The sequence below is a fragment of the Seriola aureovittata genome, chromosome 7, assembly GCF_021018895.1.
Source record: "Seriola aureovittata isolate HTS-2021-v1 ecotype China chromosome 7, ASM2101889v1, whole genome shotgun sequence".
NCBI classification, from domain to species: Eukaryota; Metazoa; Chordata; class Actinopteri; order Carangiformes; family Carangidae; genus Seriola; species Seriola aureovittata.
In genome coordinates, this window is record NC_079370.1 from 10,961,722 (window position 1) to 10,989,459 (window position 27,738).

At 40.6% G+C, this 27,738-nt stretch overlaps 3 protein-coding genes across 3 annotated transcripts; 2 read left to right on the forward strand and 1 right to left on the reverse strand.

Moving 5' to 3' along the window:
* Positions 1-730: 730 nt before the first annotated feature.
* Positions 731-3,640, forward strand: rbp5 (retinol binding protein 1a, cellular). The gene is made up of 4 exons (XM_056380364.1): positions 731-1,102; positions 1,527-1,711; positions 2,265-2,366; positions 3,282-3,640. Exons 1-4 carry the CDS (start codon positions 1,027-1,029, stop codon positions 3,342-3,344), a joined length of 426 nt encoding a protein of 141 aa, XP_056236339.1. The 5' UTR covers positions 731-1,026; the 3' UTR covers positions 3,345-3,640.
* LOC130171959 (tumor necrosis factor receptor superfamily member 5) lies at positions 3,631-12,434 on the reverse strand. The gene is made up of 8 exons (XM_056380323.1): positions 11,770-12,434; positions 11,462-11,587; positions 10,436-10,582; positions 10,208-10,301; positions 9,845-9,921; positions 8,568-8,678; positions 5,934-6,083; positions 3,631-5,001 (listed from the first exon to the last, which is right to left on the reverse strand). The coding sequence occupies exons 1-8, from the start codon at positions 11,837-11,839 to the stop codon at positions 4,823-4,825; spliced, it is 954 nt and encodes a 317-aa protein (XP_056236298.1). The 5' UTR covers positions 11,840-12,434; the 3' UTR covers positions 3,631-4,822.
* Positions 12,435-12,585: 151 nt separating this feature from the next.
* LOC130172091 (uncharacterized) lies at positions 12,586-25,109 on the forward strand. The gene is made up of 23 exons (XM_056380509.1): positions 12,586-12,736; positions 13,000-13,198; positions 13,293-13,473; positions 14,223-14,348; positions 14,605-14,798; positions 15,564-15,714; positions 15,819-15,934; positions 16,032-16,113; positions 16,226-16,360; positions 16,489-16,563; positions 16,670-17,472; positions 19,970-20,248; positions 20,749-20,932; positions 21,032-21,172; positions 21,702-21,907; positions 22,014-22,161; positions 22,304-22,422; positions 22,536-22,614; positions 22,755-22,889; positions 23,492-23,566; positions 23,701-23,909; positions 24,003-24,217; positions 24,418-25,109. The coding sequence occupies exons 1-23, from the start codon at positions 12,723-12,725 to the stop codon at positions 24,785-24,787; spliced, it is 4,236 nt and encodes a 1,411-aa protein (XP_056236484.1). The 5' UTR covers positions 12,586-12,722; the 3' UTR covers positions 24,788-25,109.
* The last annotated feature ends 2,629 nt before the right edge of the window (positions 25,110-27,738 follow it).

Consider the following 27,738-nt stretch of genomic DNA (forward strand, 5'->3'; position numbering starts at 1 on the left):
TAACATGTCATATATTAAAGATGAGTCCTTTAGTCCTTTCTGAGTTCAAATCCAGTTTTGCAACCCCCCCCCCCCCGCGCCTTTCCTGTCACTCTCTACTGTCACTGTCATTAAAGGGCAAAAATAAATCTTAGCTTTGAACCTCACTTTTGAGCCAATACCTAGAACAAATCCTGAGTGCTCAGAAAAAAACTTGGCATCATCAGCTGAAGATCATGCATGTTTGAAAGCTCCAGAAAAGCTACTAAATGGACCTTGTGGTTATGGATGGGTTGCTGAGCGGGAACAAAATAATGCTAAATGACCACAAAGGGATGCTAAACGTGTTTTGTGTCTCTTGTAGTCTGGGGGGGGGGGGTTAGGTCTTTTACCTGTCCGTGCTCAGGGGACCGCTGTGTAAATAATCTGTCCATTCTCATTGTCTCTTCTACATCGATAACGTTTAAACCAATATTATAAATCATTAGCAAATCCAAAAATGCTGACTGGTCATGAGAAATTGGACCTTTAACCTTTAACCTCTCCCTGCAGTGTGGAGATATTGAGTGGTGAAGTGTCTTGAGACAGCATCTAAACCCAAGCAAGTCTGTAACGTGTAGTATGCTCGGTGCATCTTCACCCCACCCACCACATGTTTTAGGGATCCGAAGCACCGCCCCTGCCTGCAACTGATCCCTCTGAGTCAAGCGTTGGGAAAGATGAACGAACCTCCCCCTGTATGTGGTGCTGCAGTAAAACTCCGCTCTCGGCTGCGTGAGTCACTAACTGACCGGAGAGGGTTTCAGAGATCCCGAGTGAGTCTCCAGCACAGAGAGGCCTCACACTGTAATTTGAGCTACAAAAAAAAGTCACCGCAGTCTCGTTTTACGCACAGTCTCCGTCCAATCCAGCATTGTCCTACGAAGTTGCGTATGTGAAAGTGATACAAAGAAGGCGGCAGATATTCTAGGGAATCTTGACTCAAGGAAAACCAGAAAAAAGAAAAGTCGAGATTTGAGCTCGTGTGGAAGGATCTAAAGAAGAAACATGTCTCAGCCTAATTACTCCGGCACGTTTCACTTGGCGGAGCAGGATAATATGGACTCCTACCTCGCAGCTTTAGGTAAGACTCCTTAAATCACACCAGAGTGTCTTTTACAGCAACTGTAGCCTATTAAAACAAATAGACTTTCCTGTGTTGTGCAAGCACAATGAGCCCTCCTCCACAACTTCCACATTCAGACTTTGTTGCACTTTATTTTATTGCATTGTTGCTTTAAGTTAATCTTTCTCACTTAATCTTCACTGATTTTCATGAGGTGGAACCATCTTCATTTGCAGCAGCACATTAGTGTAATGAAAATTACACTTTGTCCTTTACATGACCCCAGACTCTCTCTCACACACACACACACACACACACATAGAGAATGTATTCATTTAGTGTGCACTGTCACATTGACTGTGACAAACAAAGCTCCCCTGCTATGAAATAACTATAAATTATACCTCATGGCCAGTGTTATATCCTCTGTCTCTCCTCTCAGATATTAATTTTGCTCTGAGGAAGATCGTGTGTCTCTTGAAGCCCACCAAAGAGATCAGCCATGACCCGGCCACAGGGACCATGAAGATCCGCACCGTCACCACGCTGAAGAACTTCAACATGGATTTCACTATTGGAAAAGAGTTTACTGAGGACCTGGGGCCAGTGGATGGACGTACCTGTCAGGTGATTTGTTTTGTTTCATTTGCTGAATATGCACATTGACTTGTTCGGACATGCGTACCGGCTCGATGTTACAGTGAATATGCAGTGTCATTACTTGTTACACAAGTTTGCTTTGTGTGTTTTTTCATTTGGAGTGTCGGAGCAAAGTCGGCCCACCCACTGCTGTGATTTTGTGCTGTAACCACCCCCTGCTGCTCAAGTCCCGGCTTCGGCCTACAAAGAGTGATGTGTGTGAGAAAAAGAAAGCAATGAATAAAAAAAAACAAAAAACAACATTTTGATAGATTTTCTTTTCAGCTCACAAATTCATTCAGAAACTGCATGAATCAGAATAAGCAGCAGTATCTTACTGTGGAAAAAAATACTTTTTTTCCACAATTTGCTTTCGCAAAACGGAAGCGACACAACAGAAAAGCAGAGGCTCTAAGAGACATTAAAAAAAAAAAAGGTTTGAACTCCTGGCCACCCTTTTGCATTGCACAAAGGCTCTTGTGATTGAATGTGTGAGCCACTTTACATACTAATTACACACAACATCTTTGTGCTTACGCAGACTACAGTGAGCTGGGAGGGAGACAAGCTGGTGTGCGTACAGCGAGGGGAGAAAGACGGCCGAGGCTGGACGCACTGGCTGGAGGGTGACAAGCTGCATTTGGTAAGGATGTATATGGATGGAGTGAAAAGAGGTGAGGGAGAGGCCAAAGCAGATGGAGAGGGGGAGGGATGGATGGAGGGAGGGATACGGAACAAGGAAAATGGAAGCATAAAGGGGAAAAGATGTTGAAATTGATATGCTAAATGAGGACATGCAAATAGGACAAGGTTTGGAAGTCCTTGCCGTCTTCCATTACACTATCTGTCTGTGGGAGAAGTTTGCCTGCGCATGCCTGAAGGAAAAAGCAAAAGAGGGCAAACACAGAAGAAGCAGAAGACTCCTGAATGCACGTTGTAGTAAAATGCTACAATAACTCAGGGCCAATGGAGAAGATTGGACCTTCTCGTTTTGGTTGTAAAAGAGTTTAAGATTATAGATTATCTGTCAGCTCTGATTACAATTTTAAACAATCCGCATTGTTCCAGTAAACAGCTCCCACAGGGTTTTCTAATACCTCTGTTTTCAGACGGGACAAAAACAGCGTGTTGTTGACGCCGTGTCCAGATTCAGGAGAGAGTTGGGAAAGAAATGCCAGCAAGGATCAGGCTTTAAAATGGTGGATTTTAGAGGTTTCACAAAGCAGAAGAAGGGAGCAGAGAGTGACTAATGAAGAATGAGTGAGGGGGGGTTGCTGGAGGAGGAGGAAGGGGGGTGGGGGATGGGTGGGGGGCTAAAAAGGGAGGAGATATGTAGACAGGGAAAGAGTGGGAGACAGAGATTACAAGGTCAAAGGATGAGGAGAGGGAGGGAGGGAGGGAGGTGTTTTGGATACAATCCCGGGTTTGTGTATCACTCATTTAGCTCTCCTTTGATGTGCCAAACTGTCGTATTGATTCCCACTATTCATTTACACCCCCCACCCCCCTTTTCCCCTTATGACACCCCCCTCCCCCATGGTCTTTTTCCTCTCTGCAGGAGATGAGAGTTCAAGGCGTGGTTGCCAAGCAAGTCTTCAAAAGGAAGATTGAAGACATGTAGAAATGTGTATTTAGTGAATAACCTCAATTTATTCTTCTTATTCTAGTCAAGAACTTGGTGTGAGAATTAAAATGTTTATAGCTTTATTTTTATTATAATCAAGAATATTTTGAAATATCACATACTGTTATGTACAGTACATGTTGTTAATTGTTTCTGTCTGATGGTACTAACTGAGAAGAGAGCAGCTGAGCAGAATGATTCTCGACTTGTGTAAACATTCCCAACATATCTCCTCATATTGCACGATCTATCTCCACAATGTTATAAACAAATCAGACATCTGTCAAACATCACCGATCCGTCTTTAATACATTACATAACACTCCAACTTTTTGCTGTCATTCTGTGTGTGTGTGTGTGTGTGTGTGTGTGTGTGTGTGTGTGTGTGTGTGTGTGTGTGTGTGTGTGTGTGTGTGTGTGTGTGTGTGTGTGTGTGTGTGTGTGGTATTGTTGCTGCACATCTAAGAGTTTTATAAATATTGAAATTCAGCAGTCAAAATCTGCATTACAATGTACATAAAAAAGAAGACAGAGAGTTTTGACTTTTAACAATTACGATGTACAATTCTGAACCTCAATCATTTGCTGAAGCTGGAACAGTTTAAATTAAATTAGATATCCTATGAAGCAAAATTACAAAGACATAGTTAACATTAAAGGATAATATTTTCCTTACTGTCAACAAATTCCACGAAAAATCTAAAACCAGCAACATGATTTTGTTTCTCTATATTTGTTAGCTTTTTTACCACATCTGTGGCACTCAGTCCAAAGCCCATTTGCTCCTAACGCCGGTGTAAATGTTTAAAAATGGATAACAAATATGAAGTTACATGTTTTTTTAGAAATGGGTTAGTAATGTCCTATAACAGCTGGGCACTGTAGTTTTTAGGAAATATTAAATAGGAGTAAAAAGAGTGTTTTGTTAGGGACTATTTTCCACTGGTTCAGCAGCAAGACACTTGTATGTGGAATTGAGTCACAATAAACTACAGTGCCCATGTTCATGACAAATGAGAATCACATCACACACAACAATGGCTTGTGTGGGATTCGTTGACAATAAGAGAAATATAGAATAACACCGGACATCCTTTAACAGAGACAGCACTGAGCTGCGGCAAAAGACCGCAGACAGCGCTGCTTTTACTTGTGAAGCTCCTCTCGAAGATAAATTCACATCAAAGGGAATGACAACTTAATTCTGTTCATATTATGAATGTTCTCCTCCATTTTCAGCTGTTTGTCTCACTGTAAATGCTACACAGAAATATCACACCACCCAAAGTGAAGTTCTCCTAAAAGTCCTGTAGGAGGCGACAAACTGTCACCCTCCTTCAACCCTCCACAAAGTGAAATCCTGCTGTTTTGTATAAATAGTTAACAGTTTAAGTTTTGTAAAAAGATGTTGCAGCATCTCCAAGCCAGAGAGGAACTCTAAGCTCCTTCAGTATACTGTTACAACAACATTTACTTTATGTCCCACACCACTCGTCCTCCTGTGGCTCTGAGTAGGTCCTGAGGAAGCTGCCTGTGCGGTATCCTGCACTTCTAATGGTGTGATTGGATTCAGCGAATGAAACCGAGGCCTTAAACGGTGTTATAGGAAGGCTGCTGTCCACGCTGCAACTGACCAGATTATCTTCATCATCATCTGAGGAGGGGAAAATCAATAGTGAGTGTGACTATCCTTCCAATTAATGTTACACTGCTGTGTGAAACATACTTCACACTTCATGAGGCACGATGAAACGCAATTCTTAAAGAGGCTGACAGCATTTATGGACATGGGAGGTTAATACAGATTAGTGCTGGAGAAATTAATACTCGTCTCACTCTGATATACAGGTTGGTGACAAATTAAAGGAAACCAACATAAAGAGCCCTGGTGATGTGTTGGACGACAGCGCGGCTCCAGAACAGCCAACATCAACAGTGTTGATCCTTCCACTGCTCTTCTAGACGGATATTACCTCATTTGACTTTCTGATGATGGTGATGGTGGAGAGCACTGTCTAACATGTCATTCCAAAAACTCCCATAGGTGTTGAGTTCTGGTGGTTTTGAGGGCCATAGTATACGATTTATATCATTTTCATACTTCCAGTGACCCCCCAACCCTGTGCCCTGCACTCAAGCCTTTATATTAGTTTTTCTCCACTTATTTATTCAGTTTTTTTCCTTTAATTTGTCCCCTGTATGTACAGCTTCAATCTTCTTGTTTATCAGAAGTCAGAAGACGAGTAATATCAGGGATTTTCTGAGACCTCACATGGCTGTTGTGCAGTATGCACAGTATATATTTATATGGCTTCCTCTTAAGTGTTACATATTTTAATGTGTAATATATGTATAGATCACAAGGCGTCTGGTTAGAGTCCGGCAGAGGATCCCTGTTGCATGTCATTGCTTATTGCTCTCTACTCATTTTCTATCATCTCTCTACTGTCAAGAGCTCTATTAAAGGTATGGAAAAATACCCCCAAAATACAACAACATCAAAAAACTTTTTTGTAGAACCGGTATAAAAAAAAACCTGTAAAGCTGGAGTGTATTTGCATGCTGCAGTGTTCAGCGATTTATCACCTGGGTTGAAAAGCGGTGACTTGCAGTCTCCGACAGGGCAGCTCTCTTGGCAGTGTCCGTTCAGCTCTGTGGACGGTAAAGGCAGCTCCATCGACTTGCCCAGGGCCGCAGGAACCATGTTTACCATGGTAACAGGAACTTTGGACTTGGCTTTCTCACAGAAAATAGGATAAAAAATAAAATTATTCAGTATTATGCTCACAAGGATGCCTCTTATAATCATAGTAAACATTTGCAAACAGGTAAAACGCACCAGGTTTACGACAGATTAACAAGTTTTATCTGATTTGGACTGTAGTTTTGGTGACTCATTATGTGGCCTATAGGTGACGCTGTAATCTCTCAAAATCAACAGACAAATTTGTGTAGTACCAAGAGTCATCCATATGTGATCCTGATAAGAATCAACACACATGCGGCACAAACTTTCATACTTCTTAATTGACAATCCTGTAAAATTCAAATGTACTACAGCTCAGTGAGACTCATGTAAATTAATTTGATACCCTTTAAATTTTTCTTTTGAGAATTAAAGACTCATCTCCTGCTAACTTGAAAGGCGGTTGTGAGAACGCCGTTTCCTTTTTCACAGAGAAGCGCCGTAGTCAGATTTGACTCACAGCAGCTATGAGAGATTCCAATGGGGTCAAATTTTTAAATCGGAAAAAAGTATCAAAACCTTCAAAATAAGTGTGTCAATCCGCCCCCGCTGTACACTGCAGATGTTCACATGCATTCATAAAGCCATCAATTCGCCATTATGTGGCTAAATATAAGCCTACTGCTTTTTTACGTGTCAATATTGGTATCCACTGAAGCTGCTACAAATTTTTAAGGTAAACACAAGCTGCCTTTAAAACCTGCAGAGAGTTGGACTGAATCACCAACCAGTCAGAGCGAGCAGCAGCCTCAGAAAGAAAACCTCATGTGCCCCAAAGACCCCACATCCACTGGGTGTCAGCTGGTTCGTGGTTATTTGAATAATTGCACATTTGTTTGTTAATATGTACCACTTAAGGACAATATCACTTGAAATGAAAGGGGGCTTATTATCTATTCTGTCTAGGTGCATTGTAGAGGCGCCCTGTGTCATATTTTAACTTGTTGAGAATACAGACTCTATGAATATTTAAATATTTTTTCTTGATGTCTCTCATTTCAGTGGAAATTCTATTCTCACTGTGTTTGCGCTGTAGGCTCCAAGTTCCCGTGTCACATTTGTGTAATTTACATAATAGACCAATACTGGCGTCATCACTTGATGTGATGTCACGAAAACCCTGCTGGTAACATACACATCTGAAACTCATATTTTACATGAGTTCCCAGGAACCTTCCTCCTTTAACAGATTCACTTGGTAACAGTCTTCAGGTGTCGAACTCAAGTAAATTAACAATAAGCAGAGCTTTTTTGAGTGGAGGTGGGCTTTAACTCAAAAGAAAAAACAGTAACTTTTTTTTCCCAATAAAGGTCTTTGTTATTTATCCTTACCCCAGAGACCTTAAGCAGTTTTCACTGTCCTTAGAAACAGTGCTCTGAGCTGTGCACACTAAATTCTGCTGGCAGTAAAAATCTTACAGACTGTTATCTCAAAACCTCAGCAAATAAAACTGAAACTGTCATAGTACCATTCCACTACGAGTATGAAAACATGTCTTTTAGTAATTTGGGTGGAAAGAATCCTTTAAAGATATGCAGAAAACGCAGACATATTGTGATTAGAAAAATTACTAGGAAACACTGACATCACTGTGTTCTCTGTTTCAGTGAACATTTGAACATTATCATTTGCTGTCAACACAGCAAATAAAAGAACTATTGTACCAGTGATGTTATCTTTCAACCGGTATGTTTTATCTGAAACCCAGATGTTTTACTATCAGAGTGGGAGAACAACATACTTCTTCTCGAAGGCTGACCTTCCCTTTACTAACTGCACTTGATCTGTAAATTCCAGCATTGGCCCATCACTTCACTGGAAATACAGTAAATGTCAATGAAATTACAGGGCAACGTCAGCCAAAACATTCAGTTATGCGACTGTGCCAAATACGTACAGCCTGTTTCTCTGTATTACTTAGTTGCCCATGAAGTGTGCGTCACATTATACCAAATAACTGTGTCAGGCTGAATATGTACAGGATGTGGTTTCCCCATTCAGTTTGTCATGTTCTTCAAGCGTGTCTAGCATTGTGTTACACAGCTCCTTGTTTAACCTGCCTGGGTTACACTAACTGATAAACATTTTTGCTTCTGTGCAAAAAAAAAAAAAACCCATTATGAACAAACTTCAGACCAAATTTGATTCAAATGATTACAGGAAAATCAGGTATGTAAATTTCATTTTACCTTACTCAGAGTTTTCTTTCTTTTTTTTTTTTTTTTTTTTTTTAATTCACTGTAAAGGAAACAGTGGGAGGGCAGAGAGATCAGCAGTGACCTTCAACTGTATGACTTCAAAGTGTCTCACAGTTGTGGCTAACAGCATGCGCACTTACTGCCACTGAGTAGGCCTGCTTATGCACTGCTTTGTCGCCCCTTCAGGAAGACTTTTTGTTTTTTTCAAAAAGTATGAGAACAAAAGTGTGTGAAAGACAGTGATGAAACCAGCACATGTGACGTGTTGCACATACCTGCTCTGTATGATTTGCGTTTTGCCCTCCTGCAGATGACAACAGCAAACAGGATGAGCGCAGTCAACACAAGTCCTGACCACAGGGCTGCGGGCAACATCCAGGAACACCCTGAAGAACATACGCAGAGAGAAAGAGAGAGGGGGTTTCTTATGTAACTTTATGTAAACACACTGAACCTCTGGGAAATACAGAGAGGGTGTGAATGATTACTGAATACTGCTCTTGTTTCCTCTTTAATAATATTGTCAGAAAGTAAATGGCTGAAATAATTAAAAAGGCTTAACGCAAGTTCCTCAACAACTATTGCGAATTAGTTTTATGACTGTTATGAATGGTCACATGAAAAGCATAGCCTTTTCGGTAACATTTGATTTATAGACACTACTCCACAACTAACTGTTGCTGCTTGAGTAAATTTAAAACACTGGTAATGTGGTCGTGAAGGTAAGGCCATGGCCCCGCCCAATGCAATGTTTCAGTATTTAGTGTTTAGCCAGTCGCAGACCTCAGACCAGAAACATTTTTTTGGCCACTTGGGGACAGCAGAACAAGTTGTGACATATCACTTTTTAATTTGACATGGCAAACATGTTGGGAAACAGTCGCTTATTTACACATCTAGCAGTTACAGAGCAGCATTATCATTTATTTGGAGTCATGTTTTTGAAATGTTAGTCTCTTTAAGCCCTGGTTTTGGTCTCTGCTGACTCCTGATAAAAATATCTGTCTCTTTAGCTGCTACAGGCCCCACTATGTTCACAAGATGTTCACAAGCTAGACGCTAAATCTGGGTGGGCAGCATTTTTGGTAAAAGCAGCTGTCTTGTGTGAGAGAAAACGGCTCTATGAGAGTGGCGAGAGTGAACCAAAACAGAAAAGCTAAACAGCTAAACAATGAGCTGAAACTCTAATAAAACGCTTTGTAAATCCAAGGAGAGCTGCAGATTCAGGTGATAATTCTCAGTAGGTTCATCATTAAAAGTGACTCCTTTCACATTGTCAGTTATACAGTGAGACATGCTAACTGCAGGAAGTTGCTTAGATTAAGCTCTACCAATTAAATTATTTCTTATGTATACTGATTCTTACTTTCTTAATAATCTTGTCATATGACAAGAAAGGAACGGAAGGCCAACAGGAACTCACTGAGTCAATTCGGGTAAGATCATCTGCCACTTTGCACAAGTTAATTTCTTTTCAAAGCGAAAGATTTTAAGATCTGAAAAGAAGACGCACAAGTAAAGCGACAGTCTTAAGTCAAATCTGGAGACCTACGTGGTAAGACGTCACTGCAGACGGCATTTTTTGTTGAAGTTCCTTCAGATTTAAGCTCTCTTCCCAAGTCCTCGCATCTGCAAAAGATGTACAATGAAAAACTTTTTTTCTTCTTTTAAATTTGGGCATGTTTGTCCCACTGAGTTTGATGTTAAAAAAAAGCCTCAGACAAGCTGTAGAAACTGCACAATTCCTATAGTGTGGATCAAATCAAGTTTCAGTAGGTGTAATGTGGGACGTTTTGGGTTTCGTTTCAGCTGTGTGTCAGTGGATAACTAATGTGTGACTCACTCACGGTTTACCACATGACATACACTGACATCCTCTTCCAGCTTTAATAGTAATAATAGCAAATAGTCTTACCTGGTATGTTTTTCACAGGTTGAGAAGAAATCTGTCTTGTTGCTGTAGGTCCCCTTTTCACATGGAGCACAGATTGTATCATTGGTACGACCGGCTGCAAGAAGGAATTAAATGTAGACTTCAATTGTAATTTTCTGTTGTTTGTTTTATTGTACCCTATTGTACAAGATGTGAACGCATGCGGTAGTACATGGTAATTTATTTTGCATTTTTATAATGGACGCCTACCAGGAAGCTTGACTCCTTCACCCTCAATGCATTTGGTCAGTGGCAGGCAGTGGTCACACTGAACATTACTACAGTAGAAACCAGTCTCACAGTCACACACTGTGTTCTGTGTGGCTGTACAGGAGTATGCTTTCTTCTGCTTGTTATCTGAAAGAGTCAAAGAGAAAATATAAAGAGTGTGTGACCTGGGAGAGGGACCTCTCCTCTGTTGCTCCTACATGGGGTGATAAGCCCCTCTTTGTGTCTAGTTGTGGTTGTCTGTGTAATCGTTTTGTCTCTTTGTAGTTGTTTTACGTCTCTATGTAGTAATATTGCATCTGTTTGTAGTTTGAATGACTTTCCAACAAGGAATATTAACAGTCACTTCAAACAGAGGCTCTGGACAAGAGAGCTACACAGATATTTTAGGCTACACAGATAAAAGTGACTGGATGTGATTGGACTTTAAGTTCATTCAACTTGAAAACTTCAGCTCCCTTGCTGCTCTACAAATGTGAGTCAACATAATTAAACTTGAAGAATTAGTTCAAATGTGTGAAATTGTAAAACTGGGTTAAATTTACATATTTCTATGTATAGGTTTGTTCCAGTTCTTCATTTAAACCACATAATGCTCAGACTGAGTGAAATGCTAAAAGATTTTTATGGTTGCACCACTTTTCTTAAATGGGAATATTCCAGATAACTTGTGCATCATTTCCCCCAAAATGAGCCAGACATGTGTGGTGTCTTTCGAAACTTTGCGGTCTCCACTTAAATTTGAAATAGAGTGTGAAACATTTTGAACAAACTTCTTGCTATTCAGCATCAGTTAATGTAATAAGTGACTCCACCAGCAAGTGAGTTGATTTAAAAGAAGAGAAGTGGATTTGTGACGGTGTTCACATGAAGACACAACTGCAATGCATCTATTTATACTGGGGGGAGAAGAGGAAGGAACTGTGTTTGTTTGCACTTGTGACAGAAAGATTATGTGTGTGTGTGTGTGTGCACATACAGTACTGTATGTGCATGTGTGTGACTTACGGGAACTGCACACACTGCAGATTTGGCATTTGTTCAAGTGATTTTTTGTAGCCGTGTAGCGCCCATGTTCACATTTAGCACACTTGGTTGGCTTTGAGCCGTCACAATCCGCTTGCACATACGTTCCTGAGACAGAATTGAGACGTACAGAAGAAGTAGATGTCAGGCAATGCTAATACAGTATATGAACTATGCAGACAAGCTGAATATTTTCACAGACCAGACACACAGTACATAAGGTTTCATGGTTTGCACAGTCATATGTATATGTTTATTATCCAAAGAGAAAAGAAATGTTAGTGACTCACCTGCAGAACAACGATCACAGCATTTTCCATCTTTATAATATGTATTATTTGAGCAATTCATCTTTGCCATCTGTATCCCATTCGATTAGTCCACCACCTGTGTGTAAAATATCTAAGCTTGCCGGTCAATGACCTTTACACTCTTTCTCCAACCCTGCTCCTAACCTTTGAAATTACGGCTGTGAAAGTTATCTTAGCCGAAAGAGCATCACAGACAGGGAAATCTCTTTTTCTGAAGTTCACTCATTCGCCGCTCTCGTTCTTCCGTCTCCACTCTCTTTCTGCTGTCTGAGCTTTGTGTGACTACACATATGTTTCCCCTCCTCACTCTGCCTTACCTATTTCTCATCCTACACGGTGGAAAACCCCAGTGACCCTCATCTACTGTTTTCCCCTCCGTCTCGCTGTCTCTCTCTCTCTCTCTCTCTCTCTCTCTCTCTCTCTCTCTCTCTGTCTCTCTCCCCTGTTTCCTTCCTGTCCTACCCCTTTCACTGCAAAGTAAGCTGTGCGTGTGTGTTTCCATAGCTACAGGACAGAAGACTGATTTTTGGCTGCACAAAGCAAAGCCGCACAATGAGACGTTTCCTCTCACCAGCACACCCTTTCCTTTCACTCCATCGCCATTGTTTCCTCTGAACATTCGTCCCGGTGGTACAGGAATGATGTTGGGCTAAAACTGCAGGGGGATTTTGTTTTGCTAAAATTCACCTGAAAAGTTTTTGGCTCAGTCTGTCTTCCTGCCATGTCACAAACCCAAAGTCACTCCCCTCATTACTGCAAACATACAGAAAAACAATCTACAAATAGATTTATAAATGCTTACCGATGCAAAATGTGAGTGAGACAGGAAGGGGTCCAGCGAGCCAAAGTGAGAGATGGAAAGTAAATTAATAAGAAAAGGGGAAGAGAGATGTTGAGGTAGTTTATTTGAGGAGAGATTTGATCGGATCACAATGTTAAGACTAAGGTGGGTGTAGATTTTTACATTTTACTAAACAGATAAAGACTACACATATTGGTAGAGTGCTTAAGATGTTAACGTATCTGGTTATAACATTGTGAGTTATTATTTTCTTCTGTTTTATGCATAGACCACTTCCTCTGTCTTTCACTTTAAATTGTAAATACATTTAAATGTTCTTTTTCTTTCCTGACTTTATGTTCTTCACATTTTCCCTACACCAACTCCTCTTCCCCCTGGATTTTCTTATCCCCCATCTTTCTCTTCAGTCTCCTGGTTATCCTGCTCTCCCACTCGGCCTGCTCGATGCTGCTGGGATGGGTGGAGTCTCCAGGATATCCCAGTGGATACTTGCCCCATGCCAGTCTTAACTGGAGCAGGTGTGCCCCCAAAGGTCACACCCTCTCCATCAGGCTCATCCACCTGGACCTGGAGGACAGCCGGGACTGTGAAAACGATGCAGTGAAGGTCAGGGGTCATGATGAACTTAAAATTCTTATTCTTAAGTAAGTTAAGACGACTACTATTCTTATTGTATTTTGTCCGTCCATTCTTTTCCTAGGTCTATTCAAATGGAAACTTGATTTATGTTCTGTGTGGCAAAAGGGAATTTGAGGAACTCCAATCCACTGTAAATCCCCTGCTCGTCTCCTCTCCGGGCGGCTGCCTCTCTCTGTCTTTCCACTCCGACTACTCAAACACCAAGAGGCACACTGGCTTCAGAGGCTTTTACACTGTGCAAGGTGAGACACACAGGAGAAAAACAAGCCAAGTTTCCATTGTCCATTTTCATTGTATTTTTGTGTCCATTTTATTTTTCCCCCTTTCCCCAGGACAGCCCAGTTTGTACATGTATGTTTTCATCAGTGTGAATACTTTTGTAATCACAATTTTAGACAACAAATCACAATGGTTGCAGTTTATAGCTGCTAAACCTGACTTGGAAACAGTTTGACGTATTTTTCATGTCATAAATGTAAAGTGTCCCGGATGAGTTTATCTACGGTCAACTTTGATATCCTATTTGACCCACAAATAATAGATGAATGTAATCATGACATTATCTTAAAAATAGGCCAAATAAATGACTAAAATGCTCATGCATCTAAAATGTGAGTGTTTCACACTGAGACTTTCAGTTTCAGTTCTAAGGAGCTGCAGTGACTGATGTTTCATCTGAAACAGCCTCAGGCAGCACAATCATGGCTGTTCGGCAGAAAATTTGTTTCACACAAAAACTGACTAACACTGTTTATAATAACATTTGTGACTGTACTTTATACAGTTAAAATGATTAACTCTATGATTAAAAGTGAACGGCTCAAGAATGTAGAATCTCTGTAATTCTGGTTCTGGTTTGTGTCTTTTGTTGAGCGACATGTGTGGATCAACTTATTGTCAGTAGGTTTGTGGAATTACTGCAACATGTGTATAAAATCATTTAAGTAATGTATAATCTGTCATTCGCCCTTTAATTAATTTGTTCTCTCAGACTTTAACGAATGTGAGGACGACCCAGAAAACGGTTGCACCCAGTTCTGTCACAACTTCATCGGAGGCTACCACTGCTCCTGTCGCCATGGCTACCACCTGGGCATGGACAAACACACTTGCACAGGTACAAATAGTCGTCTTATCAGTAAAGAGTGCACAGAAATATGAGTTAACATATAGAGGCAGAGGATGACAAATCAAGGAAGAAGGAACTAAACTGAAAAGGGAAGTGAAAATGGGAAAAGAGGAAGCAGAAGCAGGCACAAACAAAGGAGGGGGCAAAGGAGAATTAGATGAGAAGGTTGATTGTGTAATGCTTATGATTATGTTAATTAAAGAAGCATATGTGTGATGACAATGAACTCTTATCTTCAACACAGTGAGTTGTAGCAAGGACCTGTCAGGGCTGAACAAAGGAGACATATCCAGTCCCTCCTGGCCTGGTTCATATGCAGAGAATGCCAACTGTCAGTACACCCTGTCTGTGGAGGCCCACCTGCAGCTGGAGCTGCACTTCTCTGGGGTTTTCGATGTGGAGCAAAGCCCTGATGGTCAATGCATAGACGCCCTGAGGGTAGGTGTTGAGTCAGAATACATAAATGCCACATGGAAGTGTGTTTCCTTCTAAAACTTAACAGAGCAGCAAACAAAGACAAAGTTCGGACAAAAATGTTGAAACCCTACAAGTGTTGGTCTCCATTAGCACTGCACATATGGACACTGACATTTTTCCCCATTGCTCTGGATCTGAACTATGACTCAGCCACGCCAGGACATAAACAATGTTGTTTTAAAGCCATTCCTGAATAGCTCTGGTTTCATACTTGGGGTCATTGTCTTTATGAAAAATAAGTCTTCTACCAAGTCGCAGGTTTCTCGTACACTGCACCAGGTTTTCCTCCAGGATTCCCCTCTATTCGGCTTCATTCATTTTACTTGAGAGCTTCCTGTGAAACTGTAGCCAAGAGGTCGTGTGACCTTTTTTTAAGACCTCCCTCCTCGTTCCCTCATGAAGTTGCAACTGCTGAAGCACCCACTCAGTTTTTAAGGATTGCCTACACTTGTCCTGATATAACGTTTTTTTTTACTCCATTTAACTAATTCAGTGTTACCAGTGATGCCCCAGAAATGATTTAATTGTAGATGTGTCCTATTCAAGTGGTTGAATATTCATGCAAATATGTGTTTTGTACTTTGACATTTGTGTGAATCATTTTTATAGGTACGGTACATGCCGGGACACACACATACATCTGCATGTTTCACCAGAATGAACAGAACAGGGAGGACGTCAGGAATGACACACTGTCAGACATTACCTGTGTTGTTTTGTTTGCAGATTGAGACTCTCTCTGGGACTCTGGGGCCATTCTGTGGCGACACGCCTCCCCCATCTCCCCTCCTCACTCACTCACATCACGTCAAAATCCACTTTACCTCTGACGGCTTTGGCACAAACAAAGGCTTCAGTTTCCACTTCAAGACCAGAGGTGCTGCAGCCTCCTCCTCTGTGCCATAGCGAGAAAAGAATATTGGTTAGGAGGTTGGTTGGAAACTCATCACAAATAATTACTCTTTCACATGTCAACTGCAGGAAAGGTCTGTCCAGCGGTGGTAACCTCACACTCCACTGCGACTCCTCACAAACCAGAACATCAACCAGGTCAAACAGTGACAGTTACTTGTGATCTTGGCCATGTTGTGAATATTGTGAGTGTACTGGGAACCTGAATCTTTAATAATTCTATATTTCATGTAAATGTTTCAGACAATGTTGAGCTAATTAAATTCTTCTTCTGCAAAGTAGCAAGGCATCCAGACCTTGTCAACACAGTATGAGACAACATGCCTGAGTACAGGCCAATGGGTCCCTTATCACCCCTGTGAATGTGAGTCTGACTCGAACCAATTTCTGTTTTATTCAGAAAATCTCTTAACTAAAATGAGTTGTCTTGGATTCCTTGTTTTTTTACCCATAATATTTTTTTCCTCCAAATAAAGCTGTGAATTGTGGCCATCCTGATATCCCAGAAGATGGCATTCTGCAGTTGGTGGGCTCAGATGATTCACACACTCAGTTTGAAGACCAGATCCACTTTAACTGCAGTTCAAAGTACTATACCCTGGATGGAGACGGTGATTACAGGAAGCTTTTACATATTTCTTGCTTAAGCTAATGTTTAGGAACGCAATGCTTTCTGGTTTGATTGACTGATTGGTTGATCTATTGTTGTTTCATCAACATGCTTTCTTCAATCTTTCAGACACATACATTTGCAGTGCCAGTGGTGAATGGGTATCAAATGGCGGAGACTCAAAGTTGCCAAAATGCAATCCAGGTATAATGTTTAATATATTTCTTACATTTTTCAATATTACTTATCATTTATTTGGAGAGATTCCCTTTTTCATATGAATCCATTGATGAATATCTGTGTATTTCAGTGTGCGGGATGCCTGAAAAAGAATCTGTGAGCGCAGGCAGGATTTTAGGAGGTCAGAATGCAGTGCTGGGAGAAATACCTTGGCAACTTTTGATAAAAAGGCCAAGCAGAGGAGGAGCATCACTAATCAACGACCGGTGGGCCGTCACAGCAGCTCATGTTGTGGAGGGGGTAGAGGAAACTTCTTTGCAGCTGTATGGTGGACTGGTAGATGGGAAGAAAACAGCTGTTGAAGCGTCTGACATAGTTGTCATGGACAGTGAGAAGATCATAATTCATCCTGGCTATGACACAAGCAGTCCACCTGAGAGGCGCACCAATTTTGACAATGATATTGCTCTTATCAGATTAGCTTCCAGGGTGAATTTTGGCCCAACACTCCTTCCCATCTGTCTGCCAACTGTAAACAGGGGCATGGTGGAAAATGAGCAAGGCACAGTTTCAGGCTGGGGGATTACAGAAGTGAGGAATACTTTTGCCAAGTCTCGTATTTTGAAATACGCTCACATCGGGGTTTATTCCCTCAATGTGTGTCGGGATACACCTTACTCATCACCTAACAACCGCATGACTTTCACTGATAACATGTTCTGTGCTGGAGCAGAGGGGAAGGACAGCTGTCAGCAAGACAGCGGAGGTCCATTTGTTCTACCTATGTTGTCTACAGGCAGTGGGCCTTATAATCTGGTTGGCATTGTGTCCTGGGGATCCCGCTGTAACGAGAGGAAGTTCAAGGGGTATTACACCAAAGTGGAGAATTATGTAGACTGGATTAAGGAGACAATAGATAAAGTAGACAAATCTTAGAAAGGGAAAGTTAAAGGGGAAACACTTTGCTACTAACTATAACCCCATAATCCATTTCAGGACTGATTCAGAGCTCTAAAATAATAATGTTTATCAGAATAAAGACTATAATCTTGTAATCAATGTACCAACATACATAAACACAATGATAATAACACTTCATGACTTCATACTTCACTTTTGTATTAAAGGAACTGTTTGCAAATCAACTGCAATCAACTTGTCTTTTTTATTATTATCAGCAAAGATACACACAAAACATGTCTTCCTTCAGGGTCTCCATTCACTGGAATACTTAGCTCTTGCATATTTATACATTAGTCTTTACTATGTTGTGTGTGAGAGCTCCTTCCATCACAACAAGGACCATCCAGACAGAATATATAGTACAATACGGGCTGTATCGTAATCTGTAATGATGTGAAGCCTCTACAGCAACTTTTTGGAAACATGTTTGTGAACAACAAGATCACAGTGAAGTTCCTGGCACTTTGTGACTACTAGTGCTGGGAGATACGCATACGTAACTAATACCAATGATTTCAGTGTAGTGTGTTTCACTGATATATATTACATCAGACAAAAGTGTTTTAACATGTAAAACAATAATTTGTTTTCAGTTTTAAATTATAGTGTTTCTTTTTAGTTTATTATTTTGTTCAATTCATACACAGTAGTTCAACATTTCAGCTGGAACCATTATCTTAATTGATGACAAATGTAGACTGAAAACCCTGAGAAAAACCCCTTCTTAGAAAACCTTACCACCAATCATCCAATCATTACCACATCTTGCAATATTGGTCAATGAGCAGCAGATTGGGGGAAAAGGGGGGGGGGGATCATCATGCAGTGCTAATAGCACCATATTCACTTTCACAGCTAAGATTTTCTGCATCACTCCTTTGTTTTATTTTTTCATGCATATCTTTTAAACTGTTTTTCAAACCCCTCTTTTAAAATGAAATAGTTTGTAGGTTTTGACTGTTACCTTATTTAGAAAAACAAACCCTAGCTGACCTCTTCAAAGTATGGCTCTCATGTCACTTCCTCAACGTTGCAGCGTTCAGAGAACAAGTAATGCTCTACCACCACTTAGTGGTGTTGATGATTTAGTCATCAGTAAGAATCAGATGATATGTATTTTTTTTTTCTGTAATTTCCTGAAAAACATTCATTTCAGTGTTCAAATTACACTTCCTAAAATGTCCTTATTATAAAACAGACGCTTCTTCTAGATCCAGAACTTCACTGAGAATCATCACGTTTTTATCTTTTCGTCAGTATCAGAGTGATCCAGTGAGAGCTGAATGTGCCTTCAAGACTACTTTGCAAACAGGAACTGCCAGTGGTTGAGTCGGCGTACTTTTAATGCTTCCACTGAAACTACATGTAAACGAATAGACTAAAAAAAGAAGTTTGTTGCGCACCGCTATCACACATCCCTCAAAGCCCCCAAAGCCCTGAAAGTAATGAAACACAGGGGAAGGTGGTGGGGGTGGGGTCAGACTTTGTCCCTCAGCAGCAGAAAGATGAACACGGTCTCAAATTGACAACAGGTTCAAACTGATCCCATGTAGTAAGCAACAATCAAATCCATATACTTATTTTTACTTACTCCAATCTATCGAGGCAATCTTCTGCTTCACCCAATACTTTGACATCCAAATCCTTTACCAACCTGCCGGTATCAAGTGGAAAAAAGTCTGTGATGCTGAAAAAAACAAAAAACAAAAACGGTTAAACAGCTCCCTCTAGTGGCGGGATGCGGCTTGTGAGCGCATGAGCCAGAGTTTGGGATAAGGGTATAAAATCTGAGAGCTGTTTAAGAAACAAAATCAGGCTGGTTCTTTATATTTCATGTAATTCTCGTTAGACTAGAATATAAAAAATAATTAAAACAGAAGTTTGCAATTCATAGGAGGTGTCCAATTTACAAAATTTTCTTAATTCTGCATTACAGAGGAAGTATTTCCAGCATCGACCCTGTTTCTCTACAATTCAAAGTCAAGCGTTTATTTGATTTTGCCAAGACAAACAAGACATATTCCTGGCATTAACGGAGTGAGTTGCTAAACACTGGAAACAACATTAATGTTTCACTTGAATGTGAGGCATTTGCTCCTACAACAGTTGATCAGTTCACTCACAGATATATTTAATTCAGAGATGGGGTGGACCCACTGTATCATTTGGTAAGTTAAATTTTTGTTTAAGCCCATTTTTATGTTGTACTTAAATAGTATTTGTCATGAATTTATTGCTTGATTACAAAATTCACAGTATATATCAATTATCGAGTGGAGTCTTATATCATTGTCTTTTAACTTCTGTACAATCAATTTGACGGATGAGTTGTGTTTTATAGGTTGAATGAGTGATCCATGTTTCAGTATGCCATATATAAAGCTTCAACAACATTATGTGGCTGCCACAGTTGTGTTGACTGTGTCCCTGTGTTTGTTCTTTTCTGTTTGCATCAACTTTGGCCTAGCGGCTCAGAAGACCACAGACTGATAAACAGATCGAACTGCTGACTCTGTTCATGCATCTTTCCAGGTTTCTGTATGTGTCAGTGTGTGAGTGCTGGCCGCTGCCTGACTCTGAGCCTCTAATGCACGGGGAGGTCCAGTCCCCCCAGTATCCGCAGCCTTACCCTACCAACCTGCTGGAGCAAAGGGACCTCAGTGTACCCGAGGGCTACCAGATCCGACTCACCTTCACACACATGGACATTGAAGCTTCTGCAGGCTGCTACTACGATGCCCTTACAGTCAGAGCCATATTTCAACACATACACTGTATTTTCATAAACAACAGTGCTGTAGTGCCTGAGCTCTAAACTAAAGTGTGACACAAGAGCCAGTTTTGACAACCTGACTCAAGCTTGACTATCAAGAATTTAAGCTTTGCACTTTGACACTTTCTCTACACCTTTTCACATTTCTGCTAGGCTGAACGTGATGTTCTTGTTGGTTACAACTATAAGTTAATTCTATAAGCCTATGTCCACTAAAATTAAACCATCAATGCAGTCTTTCTGGTTTGCATCTACTTCTAAGGTGCTGGCTTGACACAGATCCCATGATAGGAGAGTTAATCTTCAACTTCTGGCCTTATGAGGTGTCACAGACGTAGTATTCATTACGGACAATTAATACATAGGACAAAAGATCTACAGCCAAGTACAACTTGCAGGCAGGATTCAGACACACTTAATGTTTTCACAGCAATTTTTCCTCCTCATGATTTATCCTTCATACTATACTACAGGTTCTCTATGATGGAAAGGTCTTGGGAAGGTTTTGTGGCCAGGAGAATTCTGCCGATGGGCATCACCCTGGCAACCAGCCCATCCTCTCTCCAGGCAACAGACTCACCCTCATCTTCCAGACAGACAGCAACAACCCAGAGCGCCACCAGAATGTGGGCTTCTCTGCTCAGTATCAGGCCATAGGTAGCACTTCTTCTTCTTCTTCTGTCAGCTTTTCTCTCACTTCCCTCTTCTCACTGCTGAACCGTCCTCCCACCAACTTAATGATTTTCTCATCACCAGACATGGATGAGTGTTCTGCGCCCGCCCCCGTAGATGGGTCAGGTCCACTCTGCGATCAGATCTGCCTCAACACCCTTGGCTCATACCTCTGCTCTTGTCACCACGGCTATGAACTTCGCTCAGACCAGCGCACCTGTGTGTGTGAGTATTGCGCAGACAGATGCCTCCCGTGTATGGGTGCCAATACTAAATCAAACTGTTTGGGACTCATATGTCACCCAAACTAAACCACCCAAACTGCTATGGTGAAAATGAGCTGCTCTTTGAGGGAGCTCTCAAAGAATCTAAGCAGCAATCGTGTGTCACATCAATGAACATTTGTCCTCAGTAAAGTCAATGACACTAAAAGCATAACACATAAGGAGGAGGCTGGGGTGGAAGAGGTAGCAGCCAACAGCAATGGTGGTCAGTGAGTGGTCAGTGAGAAATGTCAGGATATCAACAGGTTTATCCTTTAACTCTCAGAGAAAAGTAACAAAGAAATTTCCCAAACGACTGAACTATTTCTTTAGTACTGGATTCATAGCATTGTATTTCTACTCTCCTGAAGTATCGCCAAACTCTCAGCAAAGTTTTTAAGGATACAAGGCTGGATGAATAATGTTTTTTTATTTAGGGGAGGGGCCTTTTCTTTTGTGTATGTTGATTTCTTCCTTTTCTTCTTGCCCAGTATCCTGCGGTGGTGGTATTTTTGATGAGCCAGAGGGACATCTGTTCAGTCCAGGATACCCTAACTCCCCACCGCATGCCGTGTCCTGTCAGTACATCATTTCTGTAGAATCTGGCTTCACTGTGTCTCTCAACTTCTCTGACAACTTCCACATCGAGAGCGTGGGCACTCAGCAAGGCCCAAACTGTCTCCATCACTGGCTGCAGGTTATAACAAGCAGCTTCCATACACTACCGATTTTTATACAAACAAAGAGCAATAAATGGATATGTCATACAATAAAAGAACGGTGTCCTACTCCTCTTTCCAAAGGTGACCGTTCAAGACAGAGAGCCCATGAAGCTGTGTGGTGCAAAGAGTCCAGGCCTGATAGAAACAAACTCCAACACTGTCAAACTGGACTACCACACTGATGATGAAGGCCTGAGCAACGGCTGGAGCCTGGACTACAGCACACAGAGTGAGAGGGAGTGCCATTGTCAAAACATTCTGGCGCTCAGTGAAATACATTTTCCACCATCCTGTCTGCTTGGAACTAATTCATTGGGTAACTTCAGATACGCAGTTGATGTTTAATGTCTGCTTATCCATGATGTCTCCAGGAGTGCAGTGCCCAATCCCGGCTAAAGTAGTTAAAGGCAGAGTCACACCGATCTTGACCGAATATTTCTACAGAGACTACATCTTTGTGCGATGTGACCAAGGATACAAGCTGATGATGGTTAGATGAAACCTTTCCTCTTTTTAATCACAATGAACAATGATGAAAAGCTCTTGTTTATTTGTCATTGTGTGATATTGACATTTTATAATTTCCCCTCTTTTCTCTTTCAGGATGGTCAGGAGATTGAGAGCTTCTCTACCATGTGCCAAGGCGACGGACAGTGGCACCTCCCTCTGCCAGAATGCCACAGTATGCCATCTTTAAGCTCAGGAAAAACACCCACTGGAAAATTTATGGAAACTTCGTTGTGATTTAACCACAATATAAGTCCTTCTGATGATGTGTGATGTGACTCACCGGAAAAATGTTCTTGTTTTGTTTTCCTGCAGTAATTGATTGTGGAGAACCTGAATCTCTGCTGAATGGAGGGGTGACCTTCCTGTCTGGCTCTCAGAATCAGTACCGCTCTGCTGTTCAGTATCACTGTAATGAACCATTTTACTCTCTCCTTGGGGGTGTAAATGGTGAGATATTCACATTTCGTGTCTTTAAATGTACAGTTTTAGATTTTTTCCTACCAGCCTTTGGTTTTGTTAGTTCAATCTCGTATGAGTTGTTTGTGACCTGCATTGATTTTTATCAGTGTTACGGTATCATTGTGTGGTGTATCAGTTTAAGTGCAGCTTGATTTCTCCACTGCATTTCTAGACCAAAGCACCAGATTTTCAATAGTAAAAACATATATGAAACAAATAGAAGCCCGGAAATACATTGAACACAAAATATATTTGAAAAGTGTTTACATATACTCGTTTTTAAAAGCATGAAATGTTTAGTTGTGGTTTAACTTATAAATGATTTGTGGGATAAAATATGCAAAACTACCGGCCCCCGAAGAGTAAACACCGTGCTGAAAAAACAGTTTAACTACCATCCCAGCATCACTGATGGGTGTGACCAGAAGTTTGCTCTGTTGCACTTGTAACCACATCCAACAGTGATGTCACGGTGTACTAACACACCATGGAGACAGTCAGTGTTTAAGATTGATAGCTGGTTTTAAGTTGCTCCTAAGGGAAAGATTAACACCCAACTGTATTTTCCTTTTGTTCCTACTGCCCTTCAGTTAGCTTCACCTGTGAAGCAGACAGAAAGTGGAGATCCAACCATGATGCTGTTATCAGTCCAATATGCCTACCAGGTATTGCTTTTCTTTACAAAAATAATACCCTACCCAAAACTTAATCTAGATTTTATTTATAAATTATAATTGGAAAATAAAGTTTGTACTTGTGTACAACTTCATATGTATGTATTCGTCTGTATCACAATTAGTTTGTGGCAAGCCAACAGCAGTCATCTCTTCCTATGAGAGGATCATTGGAGGCAATGATGCTCCAGCGAATACCATCCCTTGGCAAGTGCTACTGAGTGTAGATGGAGGCAGAGGAGGAGGCATGGTGATTGCAGACCACTGGGTTCTGACTGCAGCTCATGTCGTAGCAAATAATAATGGAACACCAGCATCAAAGGACGTTATACGGGTAAGTAAGGCCACTGTCGTTGTTACCTGCATTATCCATTGCCTACATGTTTTTGCCCTGGCATTAATTTCCTCCTGTGCTTTTGATTTGCAGATTTACATGGGAATTAATGAAATTCAAACCTTAAACGTCTTGCCTATTAGTGCTGCCTCAGTCCATGTTCACCCTGGTTACAACAACATCAACAATGTAAACTACAACAATGACATTGCGTTGATCAAACTGGAAGACCCGATCACATTCACTTCATCCGTAATGCCCTTATGTTTGCCAGCAGAGGAAGACACATACCTCACTGGCACCATGGGGTAATTCAAACAATTCACAATACTGCACAATCCATTTTATGTGATATTACTTATTGTCTCTGCTTTCGGTTTTGTGAGTCATTTGACTTTTCTTCACCCTTCTATTAGCCTTTTCCCCTTGTTGTACTGACATGTGAAGGGAACTCTTATTTGCTTTATTCTTTTGTTCATCATAACTGTGTCCTTTATATCTTTTTCAGATTGGTGTCAGGCTTTGGCGTAACAGAGACGGCAGAAAAACGACGTGTTTTAACAAATAAGCTGAAGTACTTGCAGGTCCCTGTGGTGGAGCAGGGGATATGCAGTACTTCCATCAATGCGTTTAGGAGGACAAGGCCTGGCGTACCAAACCTGACAAATAACATGTTTTGTGCTGGAGTCCCTGAAGGTGGGAAGGACTCCTGCCAAGGTGACAGTGGAGGCCCCTATGCCCTGTATGACAATGGACGGTTCTGGGCTGCAGGGATTGTGAGCTGGGGCGTTGACTGCGGCAAGAAGGGAACATATGGAATCTATACCAAAGTCACCAACTACATGGACTGGATCAAGACGACCATGGAAGAGAACTGAAATTTACATTTCATTACAACCTGATGTGAAGATGATGACATTTCTAATAAAATAAGAAGAAAGAGAACTAATTTTGCTATTTAATTATACTCTTGTCTGCAGAATTAATACATATTGTGTCACAAGAAAAAGCTATGAATTAAGATAATCTTCCAGTTGATGATAAAACGATTAAGTGCAAATTCCTGCTTGTGATGATTAGAACCATTTCAGAACTTTATAAAGTTATTCAATGAATGCCATACACATTCTTCACTAGTCATTGCATTGTATTTCCAAAAGCATCTTTTCTTCAAGTGTGAATAAAGTGATATAATGCAGATCTACATGTGTCTTTTCTGTATGTATGTATTTATGTTTTTCAGATTAGTCATAGATCTTTCCTATTGTAAAAGTGAAAATTACAATTAAGAGCAGTATCCACTTTAACCCCTTCCCACCTAACTTGGTATTAATGTCACTGTAACACCTCACACTACGACAGATGCCAGAAGCAGAGGCAGCTCGTCTTCAAAGTAAAGGATGCTAGTTTTGAACAAACGTGCTGGCGGCAGTGGTCAATTTAAGGCGAGCTAAGCTAAATAAATAAACAAACTGTCAAAATAATGAACATAATTCATAACTTCATAAACCCACAACTGATTGGGAATAAATTTCCAATGAACACTGGAATTATTATAGGTTTTGCGATTCATGCGATTCATGTATGTAGCTATTCATCAACATATTAATCTGATTAAGGTCACTTAATCTGTTACTTTGGGTTGGAAGTGGGGTCACATGACTGCTGGGCTGAAGAGCAGCAGGAGAACAGGTGTGTTAACTGGGCAGGTGATACAGGTGCCTTGAGTGTTCTTTGTTCTGTGTCTTGAACTCATTCTCTGTTTGCCCTTTAGTTCAGCTGCTTCCCTCTATCATCTCACCTTTGTTCCTGAGTACGTTGAGTGAGTTTATTTTATTACATTTTCTCAAGTCATGTTTATTTTGTTATTGTTTTGAAGTATATCTAATCTCCTTGGTTTGTTCTCACATGATTATATGTTTAAAGTGAGACTGTACTGATGTACTTATTTTTGGTTTTGAATCATTTATTGTTGTTGTTTATATTTGACATATATGTGCACTTTCTCTTATTATAACCACTCAGCTGTAACTACTCACACCTGACTGACTGCAAGCAAAAGATTAAATACTTTGAAATGGAACCTGCTGACTGCTTCTCCTGCTTTGCTCATTTCATTTCAAGTCCAGTGTAATCCTAGAACATATATGTGTGGAAAAATACCTTTTTCATTTTTAAGTTTACATGATTTTTCTCCTGTTCATCATTGCACTCATTAGCTCTAAATGTGGGGGGTTCAATTATAAAGTGCAGTCCCCATTTTGATGATCTCAGTCCAGTGTTCCCTCTCTTTTGTCTCTGTGTTTGGTCTCCAAAACATCCTGGGGGAAACTGCTAAATTTAACTCTTCAACTCCTAAATGCTCCGTTATGTTCACCAGCTGCTCTCTGACTGTCTGCCTGCTGTTTGCTGGTGAGGAGGTAGTGGACAGTGGCTTTTTACAGCTGTTTTTCTCTGAAAGCAGCTGGCTGCGACAACCGTAAAAGTGTATATATATGTTCTATTAAATTGTGTTGTACTCTATTATTGTTCAAAAATCTCAAGCCGACATGTCAGACTGGGTGGATGGAGATTCACCTGTCAGAGGACAGGGGCAGAATTTGCAATGGGGAGTTTACAAAAGCACTGGGTGTGTACATCCGAGATCCCTTTTTTAGAGACCATACTGTCACACCAGTAAGTTGCTGGAAACTAATGTTTGTTTGATATCATTTATTGTTAATTCTTTCAAATTATGTTTATCTTAAATTAATCTTATGAAAATTGTTAGTAAAGCAAATTGTTTTAGTTACGCTTTCTTTATTATTTTTGTGGTGTGCATGGCAAGGTATTTACTTTTGTTTGTTGTACAGAAGAAATCATGCATTCATCCAAATCCAACCATCAGTTTATGCTGAATTTCCTGAACAAAAGAAATGGTTAAATGGCTCTTGAATCCATGTGTTTAATGTGCACACCAGTCAGAGGCTCTATGGTGCAGTTAAAGAACATAGTCTCTTTACAGTCCTTTTTTATAATCATATTTGTAGCAACTATCCCGACTAGAAATTAACCACCCAGCTGGGCGTTTCATGTGCCCAGCGTGACAGCGGTAAAAACTGATATCTCCTTGTCACTCATTCATTCATTCTTAGCTGGTCTGTTGGATCCGTGCCACATGTAGACTCCACCTGTCCCATTACTCTACACCACCACCCATGATATAGCTTGACCTAGACTACACATATAAACAACCATATACACAGAGCTAATAGTTGGCCAATGGAATATTATATTATATATTATTGTGTCTTTGAAAATATTTCTAAATTAAAGAATCATTCCACAATCTGCACTTTGAAAGCTTTATTATTATTGAGGATTCCTTTTTGCATTCTATGACTTGTGACATGTATGAGGGCAATAACATTGCAACACTTATTGATAATGTGGATTACTTGAACTGGTTACACTTTCAAGGTTCAACTGTCAAAACAATCAAAACTCAACATTAACATGTTTAATGTTAATGACAGAATCCAGTTGACAATCAACTCGTATGAATTGTACCCAAAATACATCAGCCATCTTGTTATGAGAACTTTTCTGCTCCGAGCCTGATATTATCTATATGATGCACACACTCAAATGAAGTTTGTATAACAGCAGTGGATATTTGAATTAGTGCTGTAATCAGATGTGTTGGCTGATGCTGGTGTGGATCATTAAGATCAGGATGTCCGGCACTGCTAAATATCTAATGAGAACATATAATCCACACAGTGAGAACTGCTGCTGCTGCTGGACCAGTCTGCAGCCTCAGTCTGAGAGGACAATGACAGCTGCATCG